The sequence below is a fragment of the Alosa alosa genome, chromosome 24 (assembly GCF_017589495.1).
Source record: "Alosa alosa isolate M-15738 ecotype Scorff River chromosome 24, AALO_Geno_1.1, whole genome shotgun sequence".
Classification (NCBI taxonomy): domain Eukaryota; kingdom Metazoa; phylum Chordata; class Actinopteri; order Clupeiformes; family Clupeidae; genus Alosa; species Alosa alosa.
The window spans coordinates 3,017,853-3,038,291 of NC_063212.1; the positions used below are offsets into that span (position 1 = coordinate 3,017,853).

The 20,439-nt window shown below is 41.3% G+C and overlaps 1 protein-coding gene across 5 annotated transcripts in view; it reads right to left on the reverse strand.

Moving 5' to 3' along the window:
* Positions 1-539: 539 nt before the first annotated feature.
* poln (polymerase (DNA directed) nu) overlaps positions 540-20,439 on the reverse strand; it is a 97,207-nt gene continuing 77,307 nt past the window's right edge. For all 5 annotated transcript variants that reach the window (XM_048236793.1, XM_048236792.1, XM_048236790.1 and 2 more), the window contains 5 exons: positions 13,441-13,551; positions 13,057-13,135; positions 2,481-2,548; positions 1,393-1,454; positions 540-1,250 (listed from right to left, as the gene is read on the reverse strand). In XM_048236793.1, coding sequence (XP_048092750.1) covers positions 1,164-1,250; positions 1,393-1,454; positions 2,481-2,548; positions 13,057-13,135; positions 13,441-13,551 — 407 coding nt within the window. In that variant the 3' untranslated portion in view covers positions 540-1,163. The remainder of the gene's footprint in view (positions 1,251-1,392; positions 1,455-2,480; positions 2,549-13,056; positions 13,136-13,440; positions 13,552-20,439) is intronic.

The window sequence follows — 20,439 nt, forward strand, 5'->3', positions numbered from 1 at the left end:
GTGAGTGTAAGGGAAGGAATGTGTGCGTGTGTGTGTGTGTGTGTGTGTTTTGGGGCACTGAAAGGGCTATGGGGACCTGGTGCCCCTGCCAGCCCCAGAAAAACTGGGTCAGTGGGCCTGGCAGTGCTATGGGCACATTTCTGTGTGAGTGTGAGAGTGTGTGTTTGTGCGTGTATGTGTGTGTCAGAGTGCCTGTGAGTAGAGGCTGTGAAAGAGAACTCAATGACAACTCAATGAATTGTGTTCGCTGTGAAAGAGAACACAATGAGGCTGTCAACTACAGCAAACAAAGAGAGAGAGAGAGGAGTTTAGAGGAATTTGTGGGGTGAGTTTGTGCCAGAGAGTGTGGGGTGGGTGTTTGCCTAAGTCTGCCACTGTAACTGGTTTCAGACCCCAATCTTAGCCAGGAGAGAGATGAAGTTCACTGGGGTCATCAAGAGACAAGTGGGGCTCTCAGTCAATCTCCTTGTCAGCATCGGCAGAATGACAATACACAATCAGCACATACTGGACAACTGGACACAATATTGAGTACTGAATAAAATATATGTATGAATACATAAATAACAGGTATGCATGCAAATACATTATAGAAATACATTAATCACATTTTGAAAGATATTTGACATTTGAATAAACATATCAACTGTTCTCTAGTCTTTAGTTTCTCCCTGGGTAACAAAATACAGGGATGAGCAGGCAAGCAGATTAAAACATGTCAACAAGAGAGATGGAAAGAAACTATTTTCAAAGTGGTGGAGAAAAGAGAGAGAAAGAGAGAGAAGAAGGATAAGTAGTCCAAAAAAGAGGAACTGGCGTGATCCAGTCTGGATCTCCTACCGTTGCCCTCGGATACAGACGAGAGTGCTAGAGGAGCTGCAGCTGCTCGGTTACCACGGCAACGGGATGCAGCAGAAAAAGCGAGAAAGAAGGAGTGAACGAGTGAACAAGTGAGTAAGCGAGTGAAAGAGTAATACGTTAAGGAGAGGAGAAGGGAAATGGCTGACAAGAGGGGGTGTAACTGAAGGTGTTAGATGCAAAGAGAAGGAACAAAATGGTAGGAACCTGAAAGAAAGAAGTGAAGAGAAAAGAGGGTAACAGAGGTGAGAAAGAAAGGAGAGAAAGAAAGAAAGAGTCAATGAAAAAAGACAGAACGAGACCAGTCAGTCAGAGGAAGAAGTGCATGGGAGGTACAGCTCAGACATGGAACCCCAAGAAGATCCACTTGACACCACCACCTTCAGGGGGACCTAGGACACACACACACAGACAAAGACACACACAGCAGACACAGGAGTTCAAACATAGCAACCACACATGCACACACTTATGATTTGAATGAACAGCACAAGCACATTCACACACTGACACACAAACACACATAGGACTCACAGTCAGATGAACTCCAAGGCTGTCTATGTGCTGGAGAGACTCCATGGTTCTCTTCACCAACACTAGAACACAGACACACACATTTCATTAACTACAGACACACTAATCTATATTAATTATAAAGAGACCTACAAACAAATCATAACTACACAGTTAATAACACCATAATGACATTGTAATAACCTTTTTTCAACTCTGCACTTATCTAATAGGCTCTTATTCGTATATGTGTACGTACATATCTCACTTGTCAGTAGACTGATAAGAGAAACATAACTGTCAGTCATCAAACCAGTGGCTGAGCTACATTTAGGCAGTTCATTTAGTTAATCAGGTGTAAGTTTGACTTTTGTTTCCATTTCCTTACTTACAGCTCCTCAGGGCTAAGTCATAAGCACATCTGTGACTTAAACTTAAATGCCTGGCTCATCTTCAGAAGATATGTGCGTGTGTGTGACTTTGCATCCTTAAAGTTCACATAGATTTAGGAATAGCTTCTTTCCCAAAGCAGTAACTTTTGTAATGATGCAGTAGCACTGTTACTCAGCACTTTATCCACATTAGACTATTTATAATGCACTTAATGTGAGATTGGGCAAGTTGCGTTTTTATGTTTATGGTTATGAATGTGCTTCCAGGAATGATGAGAGTGCCTGCTATGAATGATGGGTGAGATGTATTTTGGTACATGTGTGAGTGAGAATGTGGACGTGGATGTTCTGATGTGTGTGTCTTTGTGTTTGCAATGAATGTGTTATGAGATGAGTTTTATATATGTGTTGCAATGATGATGCACCCTTACTAGAGTAGCTCTCCAATTTCATTGTACTTAAATGCAATGACAATAAAGGCATTCATTCATTCATTCACATTCTATGCTGTTCATAAACTTGACTGGATGACTGTACTGTTACTTAGCGTAGTAAGTAGCTCCTACTTTTAAGTGTCTGTTAGGTTCATGATACCGTGACTTGAGGACAACTTCAGAGCAGGAAGCTTTATTCTTGGTGTGTAAATGTGTGCGTGCGTCCGCGTGAAAGGACAGAAACCGTGATGCAACAAAGGAGAGGTGACAGGTTCAAACTCACCGGCAAACTCCTGAAGCTGGTATTCCTCCACCTCAAACAGAAGCTCATCATGGATCTGTGCAACCAGCCTAGCAAAACATACACACAAGCTTACATACATACATAGAAAACATACAGTACACATATGAACCTATGCACACACACATACACTTAACACACACATGCTACCACATTATCTTCGCAGACACACACAGACACACACACACATACACTGATAACTTCCCACTCCCCAGTTGGAATGCAGGATGTTGGTCTGAAATTTTACATTTGTTTTCATCAGTTTTCACTTGTTGCTAAGCAACAAGATGTAGGTTAAAGATACTGAATTACAACTGGGGTTCAGGGGTCTAAATCTCTCAAGCCGTTGGGCTATTAAAGAAAACCGTCATAGCAGAAGACAATTTTAACCTCCCTCCATTGATCACCTCGGCATACAGATATTGACTAAATAAGATATGATGCCTATGTTCATGTTTATGGTTCTTAGCAGATGCTTATGTCCAAAGTGACTTACAATGACCTCAATAAACATTACATTAACATTACAGTTTGAAGTAGTAGTCAATTTTGAATAGACAAAATAAAATTCAACAAAATAATAACAACAACCATAAACGAACCAAAACTCTGTAAGAATGAAAGACACTTTCTTGAAGATCCCAAAACAATTGCTAAAATGAAGATTAGTAGATAAATCATTCCACCAAAAGGGATCACAGATGAAAAGAGTCTTGACTGTGACCTCTTAGTGTTGATGGAAGACAGACATAGCAGATGCCCATCAAAGGACAGCAGTGGGCAACAGGGGACATAGAGCTGGATCTTAGAATAAAAAGCACAAGGGGAAGAACCAGTAAGTGTCCTATAGGCCAGAGTGAGGGATCTTCATTTAATTCACCAAAAAACACAGAAAATCGAATAAAGTAATGATCAGGTACATGTAAGGAATTAACCGTAGGATTCCGTAGTTGCGTGGCAGAATTGCATCAAGGTCCTTACCAGCTTGATGTGAGTAGGAGGATGATGTGAGATTGAATTAATCAAGTTGGGACAAGATGTCAACTGAAAGAGAGTTGTCCACATCAACTGTGTGAACTTCCAGTCGTTAGAGACAAGAAGTTGGACAAGACATTGAAGACTGCTGGACTGACTGGACTTATGTCATTTCGTTCGTGCTGCCTTTTTACATACAGTAAGGCCGCTTTTTAACTTGATTGCATACAACAGGGATGTCTTGAAAGCACATTGATGCAAGATAAAGGCTAGCTCAATGAACAGCCAGGCACAGGACAATGTGAGACGAGACTTTTCTTAGAAGTGCCTTAATTGTGCCCTTGCTCGATGGACTCGTGCAGATAGACTTCCAGAAGAGTACGTCTTCACATAAGGGCTGACACTTCCGCTGACGCTCCAGCACAATAACTCATTTAACCCTTAGAACCCGATTGACGCAAAGTGCGTCAAAAAACTCACCCTTTCTTCTCTGTTACATTGCTCCGGAACTGTTCATCGCAGCGAGATGAAACCTTTATTGCATGACAGCGCAGAAGTGGTAGCCTAGAAATCTAGACGCGCCCCTAGCGGCAGCAAATATAATTTGCTGCCAGGGCTAGTCTAGCAACTCTCCGTTGGCTTGTGAGCTCCAGAAATCGAAACTTAATCAGGACATTGAAATCGTGTATAGAGTCGTTTGGTGGGCTTAACATAATGATTGATGGCAGAGTTGCAACGGTTTGGCTTGAATTCCCTGCTACTTGAAAACAAATATCCTATTGCATCCTATTGCGTGCAGAGGGAATTTGAAAGACAACTGATTATCCCGCCCCTCGGACTGAGCACTGCGAACGGTGAGTGCCCAGACCCTACCTTTTTTATGTGTGTCTGGCTCGCCAGGCTACAGAAGTGGGGCTTTCCAAAGAGACTACACATTTGTCTGTACGATGAAGTACGAAAATAAAAACAAATCATGAAATTAAATCAAATTGCATCATATTTACAGTCTATACTTCTCTGCGTTCACCTGCGCACCCATTACTCTCGTTTGAATTACTCGCAAACCCGTGATCGCATAGATATGGAACGCATATCAGATGAAAGAGGGGACACAGGGCTATCCATTGGTACCATGTTTATCGATCATTCTGGCTTATAAAAACAGACGAAGTCACTGCAAAATAATAACGTCATGTACACAAACCAACGCTGCACACCCATTACTCTCGTTTGAAATACTTGCGGACCCGTGATCGGATAGATATGCCACGCATGTCAGATGAAAGAGGAGACTCAGAGCTATCATTTGATACCAAGTACATCCTTCTGGGTTATGAAACAGACGATGTGACAGCAAAATAATAACTTCATATAGCTTGACTTACCCCACATTTTTGTCTGTTCTTGTGGCAAAGCATGTTTATAATCCAAGGCTATCGTGTGTTTCTCTATCTATGGCAAAGAATGTTCATAATCCGGTTTTGAGATTCCTGCATGGCATCCAATTCAAGGCTCACATTGCATCCCAATTTGTTCAACAAAGAAACACCTTTTTTGCCTTTACTTTGTTCATGGCAATGCAGTAAAAAGTTGAGAATCATTATGAGTACATACACCATAGGCACGCAGGCTAACAAGCAACCTCGGGTCAAGTCAGATTAGTTCGTGTCACAGATATGGAGCGCAGAAAGGTCATTTTTCATCACTAAATAAAAAAATGGCATTTATTTCCGTAAATCACACACCACATATTTCTGTAAATTGCTCAGCCCCAGAGTATCCCTCAAACATGGCAATTATATTGCCTGATTCAGGACAGTCTGCCCTACACACACATGAAATGCATGTAGAGCTATGAGCTTGCTGTGGTGAGATACATGTCGAAATATAAGAATTTTTATAATACGCTTTTTAGATCTGGATAACATAGACTCTGCTGAAAAAAACAATATATAATATGTGTGTGTGGCACTTACAATGACCAGAATAAATCCTTATGAATAAAGGTAGTGAAAATGCCCTAAAAACAGCTTAGGGTTCTAAGGGTTAAATACATAAAAGCCTAATTGATCACAGCTGAAAACCAACCCCTCGAAATGTTGCGACAACAATGCCAGTATTTGCACAGTTAAACAGTCGGCCCTGATAAGTAAGTAAGTATAGTAAGTATATATACTCTTTTGATCCGGTGAGGGAAATTTGGTCTTTGCATTTATCCCAATCCGTAAATTAGTGAAACACACTCAGCACACAGTGAACACTCAGGGCCAGATGTACTAACGCTTTTGCGCCCACTTCAGGCGTATTTGTTTCGCAATGTGCGTGTAAAATCATCGCGAGGTATGTACAAACAGGCCGCAATGATGTAAAAGCGCAAACTGCCTGTCGCGGGAGCTGAAAGTGGCAGATTGCGTTTGTCATGTCATGCATATGCATTCATGGGAGGATCCAAGGGGAAAGTGGGAGTTTAGCGTAAAAAGATGGGAGGGGAAGAGTAAAGAGCGCCTAATTATGTATTCCGCGGTATGTACAAAGAAAGCTCCTGAAAGCGCATCGTCTATTCTGCGCCTAAATATTTCCGCCTTGTAAAAGCAGTTAATCCAAATTACATTTCAATGCGTCAATAAGAGAACCTTTCAAAGATAACAGAATCGATATTTAGAGCACCCGTTTTTGTGGTGAAAGTATTTGTACTACCAAAAGCAACCTCAACTTTCGTTGGCCTTTCGAATGTCTTACTTTCACTTTGACGTCATTTACTTAAACTTTCCTACTTGCTAGATTTGACCAAACTTCCATAGCCTACGTGCACAAGTAGTTTGAGTAGAACTACTGATCTTCATTATTTCCCTGCTTGTTTACATCTTATCATGTAAGGTATTATTTCATGATCGCTAAACGTTTGATTCTTTTTAATGTTGTCATCAGTTAACTTCATTCAACTGCGCTTGTATGTAGGCGCTGCCATTCAGTTGTGCGTTTTTGGGCAGAGAAAGGCAGAGAAAGGTGCAGTTTACACTAAGGATTGAACGATTGATAAATACGGAAAAACGGAAACTTGGGTCTGACAGCGTTCGCCATCTGTGGTGTGTCCATGACGCTGATAACGCTACGTTCGCAAATGTACGTACTGTACATCTGGCCCACAGTGAGGTGAAGCACACACTAATCCCGGCGCAGTGAGCTGCCTGCAACAACAGCGGCGCAGGGAAATAAACTCTGGGGGGTGATAAACAGTTTATATTGATATTATCAATATGCCACATCTGAAACCACACGTGATGCCTCAGGGGTGTACATTTCTCAAAAATGTCTATTTGTGCATGAAAAGTGTGAGTGTCTATGGTGGTGGGGGGTCTATGTGTGTGTGTGTCTGGTGTGAGGGGGTCTTGAGTGGATGGTTGACTGCGGGGTCTCAGGCACGGGGGAGTGGGAGCCAGACATGAGGAGAAGCTGTCTGCTCTAACACAGATTAATGTCTGCACTGCTGCTGCTGCACCAGTCTCAATCATATCACTTACTCAGGGAGAGCGAGAGGGAGAGAGGTAGAGGGAGGGAAAGAGAGAGGGAGAGAGAGAGAGGAGAGAGTGATGAATAAGGGAAAGATGTGGACAGAAAAATGTGAGAAAAAGCTAGAAGAGACTTGAATAGAATTAATTTAGTTCAACATGTTTGTTCGTTTGTTTTTAGCTGTTTTATGCTGCTGTAATGCTCAAGCCAATAAAGCTTAAAGGTAAACTATGCAGTATTGGCAATTTCCTTACTGCTTTCTCGGTTTTTGCTTCTTTTTCGCTGGCTCTGTCATGATGAATGTCTGAGAAACTCCGTCACTATCTTTTTCTAGCCGGTGCCTGGCGTGTATGTGTATTTGAATGCAGTAAAGCAATTTGTTACACTCGTTATACTTTCTGACACTGAGGCCGTCGGCCCGCCGGCCCAAAGTTGCAAGGGTGGTTTTTCCGCCACAGGCTTAGGGGAAGGCGGCCATCATTCAACCCGAAAAAAGTCATATAACCATTCCAATGACTCTGAAGCTGTTAAATGAAGGTAAATTAAGCTAAAAAACCTGCATAGTGTACCTTTAAACTGAAATTAAACATTAAATGAACAGGAAAAGAGAAGTTAAAGGAGAGACTGAAGAGGTTAAAGAGGTCACAGTGGTAAAGAGGAAGAGGAGAAATGGAGACAAAATTATATGAAAATCAAATGAAAGAGAGATGAGTGAGAGAAAAGCGGCAGAGAGAATGAGTTGAAAGAGAGTAGAGGGAGAGAGAGAATGAAAGAAGGAGAAATAAGTGGGAGAGAAAGAGGGAGAGAGATAAAGGACAAATAAAAGAGAGAAGCGAGAGAGAGAGAGAGAAAATGAGTGAGAGAAAGATTGAAAGAGAGAAGCAGGAGAGAGTGAGAACGAGTGAAAGGATGCAGAGGGCTCCCACAGTGCTTATTAGTGCAGACAGCATGTCTGGCCAAAATGGCCTCCACTTGTACACCCCATCAATGCATTAAGAAAACACTCGTGTGAACAGCCTGTGAACAGCCTCTGAAAAACCATAAAGGAAAAAAGGAAATCGTGTCCAAGGATGGACAGATAGATGAATAAAAAAATGAATGGATAGAGATAGAAGGAGAAGTGTAATGAAGAGATTAGTGGATGGATGGAGGGATGAATGGATAAAGCAAATAGAAAGAGGGAGAACTGTATTGAAAAATAAGTCCAACGGTGGAATAGCCTACTTTGCCAACATTTATGGTTTGCTGATTCTGTGAATTCTTTTAGAAGGCAGCTGAAGACCGTTTGGGTAATCTGCACTGTATGTATGTATTTCTAGCATGTTCTGTGTAGGTCACGGGTAATCTGCACTGTATGTATGTATTTCTAGCATGTTCTGTGTAGGTCACGGGTACGCTGGCGAGTCACGCCGTTCCAGCATCTTGTTTTGTTTGTTTCACCATTTCATTTAACCCTTAAAGGTGTAGGTTTTTGAACATTCTAAAGTTCCGCAACAATTGAAGGTTCTAAAATTCTATGTTGAATTCAATGAACCCAGATATTCTTTAGAATGTTCATTTCTCAACATTCCTGTCACACCGGTGTGACAGTACTCCTTTAAGGGTTAATTCAATTATTTGTTTGTGTCTATGTCAAGTGAGTAGCCACTGTGCTGGAAAAAGCACTATATTGTTATTATAGTGGATGGAATCCACTATCTTGAAATCTCCTGGCTTCTTCTTATTATACTGGATGGAATCCACTATCTTGAAATCTCCTGGCTTCTTCTTATTATAACCTTTTCTTTTTACCTTTTCAAGAATTAATGCGACTCCGCTTAACGTACAGACATGTTGAAATAACCGTTCTGAAGGTCTGGAGTGGGACAAGAGAGTTATTATTTCAGAGTTGTATAATTTTTTTAAAAGTTTATACTTTTTGAGAAATAGGGGATTAAAAATGTTAAAAAGCAAATTTTTCCCCCATAGACTTCAAAGGATGTGATGTCATAATGGCCTAAAGGCAGCTGCGCTTGTTAAGCTCCCAGAGTAGTTCCCGGGCTAATTAGAACACTGGCACAGGTGTCACCTTTGAATTCAACCGTCTCAGCTTCTAATGCATACAATCTGGTGCTCCCTAAAACTACACATCCTGTGTTTCCCGTGTGTCAAAATAAAAGTCACAGCCATATCTCATGCTTTGAGCATTATACTGTATCTCCAGAACAGTTTGACGCATATGCTTCAAATTTGGTACAAGTGTTTGTATGGACTCAAAGATGAAGTGAGTTGATGTTGGAGGTCAAAGGTCAAGTCAATGAACACTCTGAGTGCGATATCTCAAGAATGCCTTGACATACATGCCTGAAATTTGGTATGAGTGTTTGTATGGACTCAAATATGAAGTGAATTGATGTTGGAGGTCAAAGGTCAAATGTCAAATGTCAAAAAACACCTTGATTCAAGATTTCTTTTATTACATCTCATTATAGGTTTATAATAGAGTAAAATTCGTTGTTTTTTTTCTCCTCAAAAAATAAATAAATGAAAGGGTGTGTGTGTGTGTGTGTGTGTGTGTAAGAAAAAAAAAAAAAAAAAAAAAAAAAAAAAAGTGCCTTGTCTTCAGCATGAGTTCAGCAATCTAATTGCTTGGTGAAAGAAACTACTTCGGAGTCTGCTGGCTTTCAAGCTTCTATATCTTTTGCCAGATGGTAATAGCTCAAATAGTTTATGGTTGGGATGACTAGGATCATTCAAGATTTTTTTTTGCCTTCCTAATGCATCTTCCCTCAAATAACTCCAGTATGGAGGGTAGGTCTGTGCTGTACGCACAATTCTCTGAAGTGCTTTCCTATTGTATTGAGAGCAGTTCCCATACCATGCGGTTATGGTCCCAGTCAAGATGCTCTCAATGGTGCCTCTGTAAAAAGACCTTAGGATCTTGGGTCACATACCAAACTTTCTCAATCGTCTGAGGTGGTACAGACGTTGTTGGTCTTTTTTTACAGTGTGCTGAGTGTGACTGTCCCAGGTGAGGTCTTCTGAGATGGTAACGCCCAGGAACTTAAAGTCTCTCACCCTCTCCACTGTCTCACCATTGATGTTAATGGCTTCAAACTGTTGTTCTTTCCACCTGAAGTTAACTATCAATTCCTTCGTCTTGGACACATTCAGAGACAAGTTGTTTCCTTTACACCAATTCATAAGGTTGTTGATTTCGTTTCTGTAGGCTGTTTCGTCATTGTTTGTGATTAAACCGATTACAGTGGTGTCATCTGCAAACTTGATGATGGTGTTGGTGTTGTGTATAGCCACACAGTCATGCGTATACAAGGAGTAGAGGAGAGGGCTCAGAACACAACCTTGCGGAGCTCCCGTGCTGATGGTCAAGGAGGAGGATGTGATGGAACCCATTCTCACCACCTGTTTTCGTCCAGAGAGGAAGTCCAGTATCCAGCTACATAGGCCGCTGTGCATTCCTAGACTCCTGAGCTTGCCGTCGAGTATATTGGGGACAATGGTGTTAAAGGCCGAGCTGTAGTCTACAAACAGCATCCTTACATAAGTGTCTTTTTTCTCCAGGTGTGTCAGGGAGGTATGCAGTGCGCTGGTGATGGCATCATCAGTAGATCTATTCTGTCTGTAGGCAAACTGGTGACGGTCAAGCATAGGTGGAATCATTTTGCAGATGATGTTCTTCACAAGCCTTTCAAAACATTTACTCACGATGGGGGTGAGGGCCACAGGTCGCCAGTCGTTCAAGTTGGTGATTTGTTTTTTCTTAGGCACTGGAACAATAATAGATGACTTAAAGCTGCTTGGTACAACACACGCGGGACAGGGAGAAGTTGAAGATGTCTGTAAACACACCAGCCAGTTGCTCTGAACACACTTTGATTACACGCCTGGAATCCCATCAGGTCCTGCTGCTTTCGAATGTTGACTTGCTTGAAAGATTTCTGCACATCAGCCACTGTGAGCATTAGGCCTGGGTCAGAGGGGTGAGAAATGGAGGGGGCTCTTACTGGAGGTTTGATGTTAACCTCAAAACGTGTATAGAACTGGTTCAGCTCATCTGCAAGTGAGGGGTGAGAGACTTGGATGTTGGATTTCTTCCCCTTCAGATCTGAAATCATGTGCAGTCCCTGCCACATATTCCTTGAATCATTCCCTTCCAGCTGTTCCTCAATCTTGTGCCTATATTCTCTTTTTGCTGCTTTGATTGTTTTCCGCAGGTCATATCTGGCTTTTTTCTCCAGAACCTTGTTTCCAGAGGCAAACGCACAATCCCGAGCTCTGAGAGCAGATTTTACTTGGCTATTTATCCATGGTTTTGATTTGGATACATTTTGACTGTTTTTTTGGAACAATTTGTATGAATGTGACTGTCTCTGTGTATTCATCTATATCCCCATTTGATGCATCACGGAACATGTCCCAGTCAGTGCATTCAAAGCAGCCTTGCAGTGCACTGTCTGATTCCTCAGACCAACAGCAAATGGTTTTGACAGTGGGTGGGCTCTGTTTCAGTTTCTGCTTGTAAGCTGGAAGGAGCAGGATAGAAGAGTGATCCGATTTGCCAAACGGTGGGGAGGAGGAGGGGCTTGTACCCATCGCGAAGGGAGTATAGCAGTGGTCTAGTGTGCGATTTCCACGTGTGTTTACATCTATGTGCTGGAAGTATTTGGGCAGTATCTTTCTCAGAGATGCGTGGTTGAAGTCGCCTGCAATGATAAAAGCAGCCTCTGGATGTAAGCTCTCCGTTTTGCTGATAATCGCGTACAGTTCTTTTAGCGCGAGCTCTGCATCCGCTTGCGGTTGAATGTATACTGCGGTTGCTACAACAGCCGTGAATTCTCTTGGCAATCAGAATGGACGGCAGAGAATGGTGAGATATTCTATGTCTGGAGAACAAAAAGACTTGATCGAGTGGATATTCTTACTGTCACACCAAGCGCAGTTAACCATGAAACACACCCCTCCACCCCTGACTTTACCCGATAGTTCTTTTGACCTGTCGGTCCGAAACACAGAGAAACCAGTGGGAGAAATAGCATGGTTTGGCGCATCTTCCGATAACCAAGTTTCCGTGAGACAGATGATATTACAGTCCCTAATTTCTCTCTGAAAGGAGATCCTTGACGCTAACTTCGCACATCTTATTGTCCAAAGACTGAACATTGGCCAAAAGGATGCTTGGGAGCGGTGGTCGATTTGCACGCCGTCTCAGTCTCACTAATACACCGGCTCTCCTACCTCTTCGGCGGCGGCGGCGTCTCGTCCATGGCAACAGTGGGGAAGATGCGTCCCGAGTGAGTGCGTGAGTGCCCAGTTTAGAAACTCCGGCTCCACATGAGCTGACAGTGAGTTGTTTATGTCCAGTAATGTCACTCTGTCATACTGAATAAGACCGCTTGCTTTTTGTAGAAAAATGAAGTATATACATAGTAATGTTATCAAAAATAGATAGGAAAGATGAGGAGCGAAAAACAAAGCTGCCATTTTCGGCGCTATTGTTACGTATTGTCACGTATTATTGAGTGTTATATTTCAAGAACGCCTTGACACACAAGGTCTTTTGGTATGAGGGTTAGTATGAACTCAAAGATTAAGTGATTTAATGGGGGTTTTTTTCAAGGAATTTCCCCACCAACATTAAGCCAGCAGCTTTCCATCCACTATTGTAATTCCTCTGGCATTACATTTCTAGTTATAATAGTATTATAATTATTATAATAGGGCGGTGGTAGTGTAGCGGTTAAGGAACTGGGCTAGCGTGCAGTAGCCTGAAAGTTGTCGGTTCAATTCCCGGCTTCCACCGTTGTGCCCTTGAGCAAGGCACTTAACTCCAAGTTGCTCCGGGGACAATGTAATCCCTTGTAATATAGTTGACATATGTAAGTCGCTTTGGCTAAAAATGCGTCAGCCAAATGTAATGTAATGTAATTATTAGCTTTGGGACTCGCTCTTATAAAGCACTTTGTGTCTCATGTATGTAAAAAGCCCTTTAAAACATTTAGCTTTTGTTCATTTTTTCAGTGGAGAAGGGAGTTGGGGATAGAGGAGTGTGGTGGATGAATGGCTGTACTGTTACCTGGCAGTGAGAGATGCAGAGGAGGTGACCTGGGAGAAGATGCGGATCATGGCCATCTTACACAGGTCAGCAGCAGAGCCTGCACACAGATGAGATGAGATGGACACAGACAGACAGACAGACACACATCATATATATATATACACAAACACACACACACACAAACACACACACAGAGGCAAGCATTGTCCATATTCATGCACTCATGAATATATCATTGCTAACATATAATTATTGTAATTTAGGCCACTGTATTTTGTAGTTAGGAGCCATTTGTCAAGGTTATTCTAAAGAACACAATTTTAATGCCGACTGAGGACAATGGCTCTTTCATACACACACACACACGCACACATACTAACACGCTCATACACACACACACACCTTGCACCACAAAGTTGACGGCCTGCCTCTCTGCCTGGTTACGTGTTGCCCAGTCTGCTGAGTGGATGTGGGGGAGTGAGCGCCGGCGACCCATTATGGACACCACGTAACCTAGGTAACCACACACATGCACACACACAAAGATACCAAGTAGACATAAATCAGTCAGTAGTCCTGATATGGACTGCAATCACTACCATCTACGTATTGTACTGAGAAATTAAGTCACATACACATAAACACATAACAAACTGAGCGAACCCTTTTACAAATGGGTTCATACTCGTTCCATCCCTCTCTCCCATAGACACACACACACACACACACACACACACACAGTAAGTATGACTAGTGCCAGTGCATTCCAATGGACAATGGAGAGGGCTTTGTGTTTAAATCCCACAGCAAAAGCCTGAGGCCATCTCAGCACTCAACGGCCTTTCCCAGAAACACCCACACACCCCCTGACACCCACACAAACACATGTGTACGTGCACACACACACACACACACACACACACACACACACACACACACACACACACACGCATGTATAGATGACGTGTGCCTCAGGAATGTGCCATGCTAAGGTAGTCAGGAACATTCGAACATGCCGATGAACTAGAAACTAGAGTTATGCATGTGTTCTGGCTTTTGACCTGAAATAAGCATAAAAGATAACAAAGGTGTGTGTATGTGTGCATGTGTGTGAGTGAGAGAAAGCAAATGTGAGAGAAAGCAAGAGACAGCTGGATGTCAAGTATGTTACTGAAAGGGACCGATCAAATGTTTTGAGTTTGATTACTGCTGTGTACAAGAATTCATCGTGCCCTATGGAGTCATGGGCCAACCCCTTCGTGCCTGTCCTTCTCTTCCTTTCTTCAAAGCACATCTCAAGACCTTTCTGTTTAATGATCACTTCTCCTCCACACCCAACACATAGTTCCTACAGATAACTTGTCTTTGTTGTATTGTTTTGTTTGTTTGTTATTGTATTTCCCTGCCTTTGTCTCTGTTGTATTATTTGTTTGTTTGTTATTGTTTTTCCCTGCCTTCCTACTATGTAAAGCGTCCTTGGGTTTGAGAAAGGCGCTATATAAAATAAACTTATTATTATTATTATTATTATGGGCCATAAATTGCTGAAATGCAAAAAAGAATCAAATCAGTATCAGTGGTGCGTGAATGCTGGCCATATGAAAGGGTACTGGCTGATATTGACCATAGACTGTAAATATAAGGAAGCTCCTTTGAATGTCTTTGATGCTTCTTATTGTCTTGACACCATACACACACTTGGTGCATATTGTCTGTCTCTGGTCCTGCTTTATCAGTACAAAAACAGTTACTTAGAAAATATGTCTGATCCATCATAACATATTTTTCACGTCAACTTGTGTTGGACAAGATTATATGCTCTTTTCACTTAATATTCATTCGAATAATGATTCTAATTAGCCTTTGTGTCAATAACATGTTTCTTTAACAGTAACGTACATGGACAGGAGAGAACAACATTTCTGTATCCCATTCTGGTGTACGTTATTGTTAAAACTTTATCTTCAGTGGAAGGCTATGTGAATTTGTATATTCCCTAGGAGAGTTCCTCTCAGGGACAGAGCCTGGTAAGAAGAGGAGAGGTCATTGTGTGTATGTGTGTATGTGTGTGTGTGTGTGTGTGTGTTCCCTTGGATCCTTATGTACATGGGTACATGAGAACAAGAAAACAAGAACAGTTGGTGTTGGCATGCATTCCCTGAAGGAGCTTCTTTTGAATAACAAGAGGGACAAGTTTTTCTCTAGCAGTGTGTGTGTGTGTGTGTGTGTGTGTGTGTGTGTACTCATACAAGAAGATCAATCACAGCCTAGACTAAGATGGCATTTGATTTCAATATCAAAGCTTACGAGAGCTATGTGACAGAAGGAAAGAGGCATGGAAGACCAAAAGTTTTAGGAATGCAGAGAATAGAATGTGCAGTTGGAACTTGAAAAACACATTCACAGGGAGGGCAATGCATCCTGGGAGTCTGGATATCCCTCCAACTTTAGCATCTGAGGCCATACACAACTGGAATCATACAACTAAACGACACTTTCAAGAGCTTAAAGATGGACACAGAGGCAAGCTTCCAGTCATTAGACAAGTCTTAGAGGATAAGACAAATCAGTGTTCTTGTAGGCTGATTTAATATATTGTGAAATGGAAAGAGTTTGCTTCCCAAGTGTGAGAAAACACAACAAATCAACACAATCAATTAGAGACGCTGGATCCCGAGACAATTTTAGAGGTCTTAGGGGGTCTTTCGGACCCATAACTTAGGCAAAGAACACTATTGCAGTCTTTTTAATAAACTCCAGGTACACTTACGAAATTATTGATGCTTTGGGGCCCTATTCATACTACTGCAGAAGTATGGTGCTATTTTGAGCATGATAAGTGGCTAAAAAATGTTTATTTTGGATACATTTGGCGGCCTGCCCCAGGCACTTCCACTGTTAGACTTTTGGTTGGATGCTTTTGGTTGGATGCTGGAAGCTGGTCAAACTTGGTACTCCTTCGCTCAACGTCATCTAGCTCTCAAGGGGGTGTTCGACTTGTTGTCGTGTGAAATAGACCCTGGGTTGAAATCGCTGCGGAGTTACACTTTAAGGACTGACATAGACTTGTCTCTCATAACATCAGATGAACACTTCATGATTCTTTTTTTTCTCTGAATTTATAGCAAGTAGCCTTTTGCCATAACTTTGTACCTTTTAATTTATTTAACACTGAAAACTCTGAAAATGCAAATAACACATTTAAGCAGGATATAATATCAGCACTGCACTCTACATAATGTATGGTGGAGAAGTCTTGTGGAGGCATGGCCATCTCTAACATTCTAGGAATTTCTGCGGCACATGCACTCGTAAATGATTAGGCCTACGGGTTTAGCTGAAATAATTACTTTTTGCCGCATTTTGTTTGTAACGTTAAACATGATTATGGAAAAACTACTGGCTCTATAACCATGACATATAGTTGACATATAGTTTCATTATGTGTAACATTGCGAGATATTGGCATTTGCAAAAGTCTGCGCTTTCCGAGTAGCCTACCCTTTAGTTGAAGTTATAAACAGGCTTACAAGTTACAATTAACCACCTGCATTAGCCTACATGGACAATGTAACTACCTTTGTTGGATAATGAACAACCGAACTAGCTTGCAAAAAACATACATAACGTTAACTTAATTTTTAATCTCTTAATCATTTTCCACATCCCTCCCTGTCCGTTTACCAAAGGAGCTTATGAACGGTCCTTACTACGAGAATCAGACATACAGAATGAAGAGGGAGAACGAGAGATCAACAGTGCTGATGTTGACTTGTGGCATTAGGCTACACATTTGATCATTCCCGCTTGCTAATATATTTTAGTCAATGTAAATTAATCCTGCGCTTGTGAACTTTTCAGCTGGTTCGAAGCTCATTGGCAAGCCAGCTGTGCACCAGGTCAAACTTATAAAAGAGGGGGAAAACGTACCAGTGTACTTTCAATGTAAAATGTGCAGCTAATATGCAACATGTGTACAGGTTGGCATGTCTGAATATAAGTCAAACAACAATCAGCTCTGCTGATCAATTCTGCTCCAGATCAAATTTAATACATGTCTTCATACAATTCCAGACATTTTACGACTTTTTAAATATCAAAAATTAAATATAAGGCCTTTTAAGACTTTTTAAGGATCCGCGGCGAGCCTGTCATTCATGAAGCCCTTCAGAGGATAAAAAAGGCTATGCTGTCTCAAGGGCACAGGTGCAGTGAAAGTGAGTGAATATCAGTGGCGGCCGGTGGTTAAAAAAAAATACGGAGAAAGGAATGTCCGATTAATTGGTGTTAGTGGCAAATGTGAGGTTGTGATGGTGTTGGTGAACAATAGAGTATGTAGGCCGCCTACCCAGACACATTTATAGCAGCAGTATGTACTATGTAGCATTTTAACTGGCAATGTTGTGCAATAAATGCTGTTCTGACATTCTCAGGGGGGGTCTGACCTTAGGAGCTAGGCTAGCATGCAGCAGCCAGAAAAGTTGTGGGTTCAATTCTTGGCTTCCACCATTGTGCATTTGAGCAAGGCACTTAACCCCAAATTCCTCCAGGGACAATGGACTTCGTAATATAATTTAAATATATAAGTTACTTTGGATAATAGTGCTAAATTAATAAATGTAAATGTGAAAAAATGTAAATGTAGGTGTGGGAAGTCAGGGAAGATATGTAGGTCTAGTTATGAAATACTGTTTTCCAGATGTGCAAAATTATGGAAAGTCTTGAGGTTTTGCTCAATGTAATACATTGGCAGAAAAGTCTATAATACTAAAAATAGACACTTGTTTTATATGTAACTATTTACTGTAAGACGCGAGAAATTATATATAGCCTCGGAAACATAAAGACATCAGGCTATATCCTCACTTGAAAGAGCTTGTGTGGACAAATAGGGTGAATAGTTAAATGGCAATGATATTATTACATACTCGTTAATCTGACTCCATTTGATTAATAATTTGTATCACCAATCAATTCCCAAGTAACTAGTTTATCAGCTATGGAGAAGAATGGCATGGCACACTACGAGAATTGAAGTTATCCGATTGGTAGGCAAATGAACAATTTATTTGGCATTAAGCCTTAAAGGTAAATGTAACCAATATCACTTCAGTTGAAGGTAAAAGTAAACTCAAGTAACTTGACAAGTTAGAGATAACAGATACACCAGATAAAACAATACAAACCCAGAGATAGGGAAAGGGGGAGAGAGAAAGAGAGAGACAGAGAGAGAGAGAGAAAAGGAAAGGGAGAGAGAGGGGGAAAAGAGAGACCCAGAGAAGAGGTCCAAGATGGAAAAGAAGAGACCAAGATGGGAAAGAAGCAACAGGAGGACCAGAGCCTCCACTTTTATCATTCACTTGGGCCACCCCCGACTCATCAGAGCCTTTGTTGTCTGAGGTGGATGGGTGTGGCCCAGGTGGATATCATAACTTTATGCTACAGTGTAATTCTTAGTCTACAACTATGCACAGATACATTCAATTGTAACGAAACCATGATCAGACTGTTGCCCACATTACAAGTATTAATTCAAGACCAAACATGAATGTATTATTTACAACACAGACATCAAGTAGGCCCAGGACTGAGTTACCTCAGAGGGGCTAGAACAAGGAGCAAATGGTCTGATCTTTGGCCATGGCCAGCTAAGGCCTAGTCCACACTTACCAAACCAATCTTTTTTTCCTCTGTCTTCCCTGGAACCGTATCAAGAATATTTGCGTCCAAACGGATCCATCTCAACACGACTCAACACGTTACTTCATATCCCAGACCTATAGGTGGCACTGTTTCACAGAAATTGACCAAAGCTTGCGCTGTAGGCTATACAAACAGACAGAATAGGCTACGACGAAATGGCTAGTGCAAGGAAACCAGAATTGTTTGTGTGGACTTATAGTGAACTGTATAACTTGCATCAAATCGCGCATTCACATTTAATGCACATCTATAGGCTTAACATGAGTTCTAAGCGTCTTTGTATGCTCATATCTGACTTCACTATGAATGCATTTATTTATGTTGTAAGACATGTCAAATAAATGAATGACACCGGCACTACGCACAAATGAATGTAAAATTACACCGCACTTCCCTAATAACCTAAGTTCTCTTGCGTCACTGACAGTAGCTAGAATGCATAAAACAACGGGAAAAACAGTGTTCAGTCCACCAAGTCATAAGCTATCGGCGCTGCGCAGCATCAGTTGTGATATTTATCCTACGGAGTGTAATCGTAGGTAATGTCCTGTATGAAAACTAGTATTGTAAGGCAATACTATAAAGTGTCAAGTCCAGGGCAGCTGAGGTGTGGCGATGACATCATTGATACGCAAGTAGGATGTGCGGTTTCGCTGTCCAAACGAACTCAAAAGGGCTACGGTTTCAGATTTTTCCACTCTGGGACCAGGTTTCAAAAAAGTGCGGTTTTGGGCAGTGCGTTTACAGGATTCGTTTGGAAGCTCGGCCAAGACGAAGCAAAACCTCTGTGTTTAACCCAAAAAGCGTCTCCGTGTGGACGGGCCCTAAGACAATACAGATCAAACACAGATATCCACACATGTAAATTGAATGCAAAAGGCATTCTTTAGAAATGCAAAAGGTTTGAGCAAAAGACGGGCCTTACATCACCATTAAAAATAGACCTTAAATGTGGTTATTTGTAACATGCTATTGTTTTTAAAGCCAAATCGCTTTCATTTAAAGACAGGTTGTAATAGCTAAGTGGGAATTAATGAAAGCATACTCGAAAGGCAAATGTTATTGAAGACGTCATTAAAGGAATGCATCATGGTCTGTAACATTCATTAACAATGTTACCATCCAAAGATACAGTTAGAACGGTGAAAACAAGAACATATTAACAATAAGAACATTATTTAACATTTGTTTAGTTAAGGTATAACTTGGATGATTATAACAACACATAACTATCCAAAAATGTTTTATCACCAAGTGAACTGTCCACGTATGTGACAGGCCAGCAGTAGGCTATAGCTGATTGTTTTCTGTGCTAACGTTACCAGTTAACCATGAGTATTTGTCTGACTACAGTATGTAGCATTCAGTAGCCTACACTAGCCTTACCATCTTGTTTTGGAATATGAATTTTTGGAACTGGTCTTCCTGCTTTGATCCTAACCTTCGCAGTGTATTTCAATGTATAAAAGATTTGAGATTGTCCTCTGATTCCATTGTACTGTTTATTTCACGAGCAAAAAACAAGCTTTCCGTTTAACACAAGATTCTTAGCTGTATGGCTGCAGATTCTTGCACCATTGGCGCTAAAAACAGCACCCCCTATCGCAATTGAAAATTACTGTACGGAGGAGCTTCCTCCCTTGGCCATTGAAAACGATGTGATTCACGAGGGGAATGATTTTGTTCATTCAAAGTGTT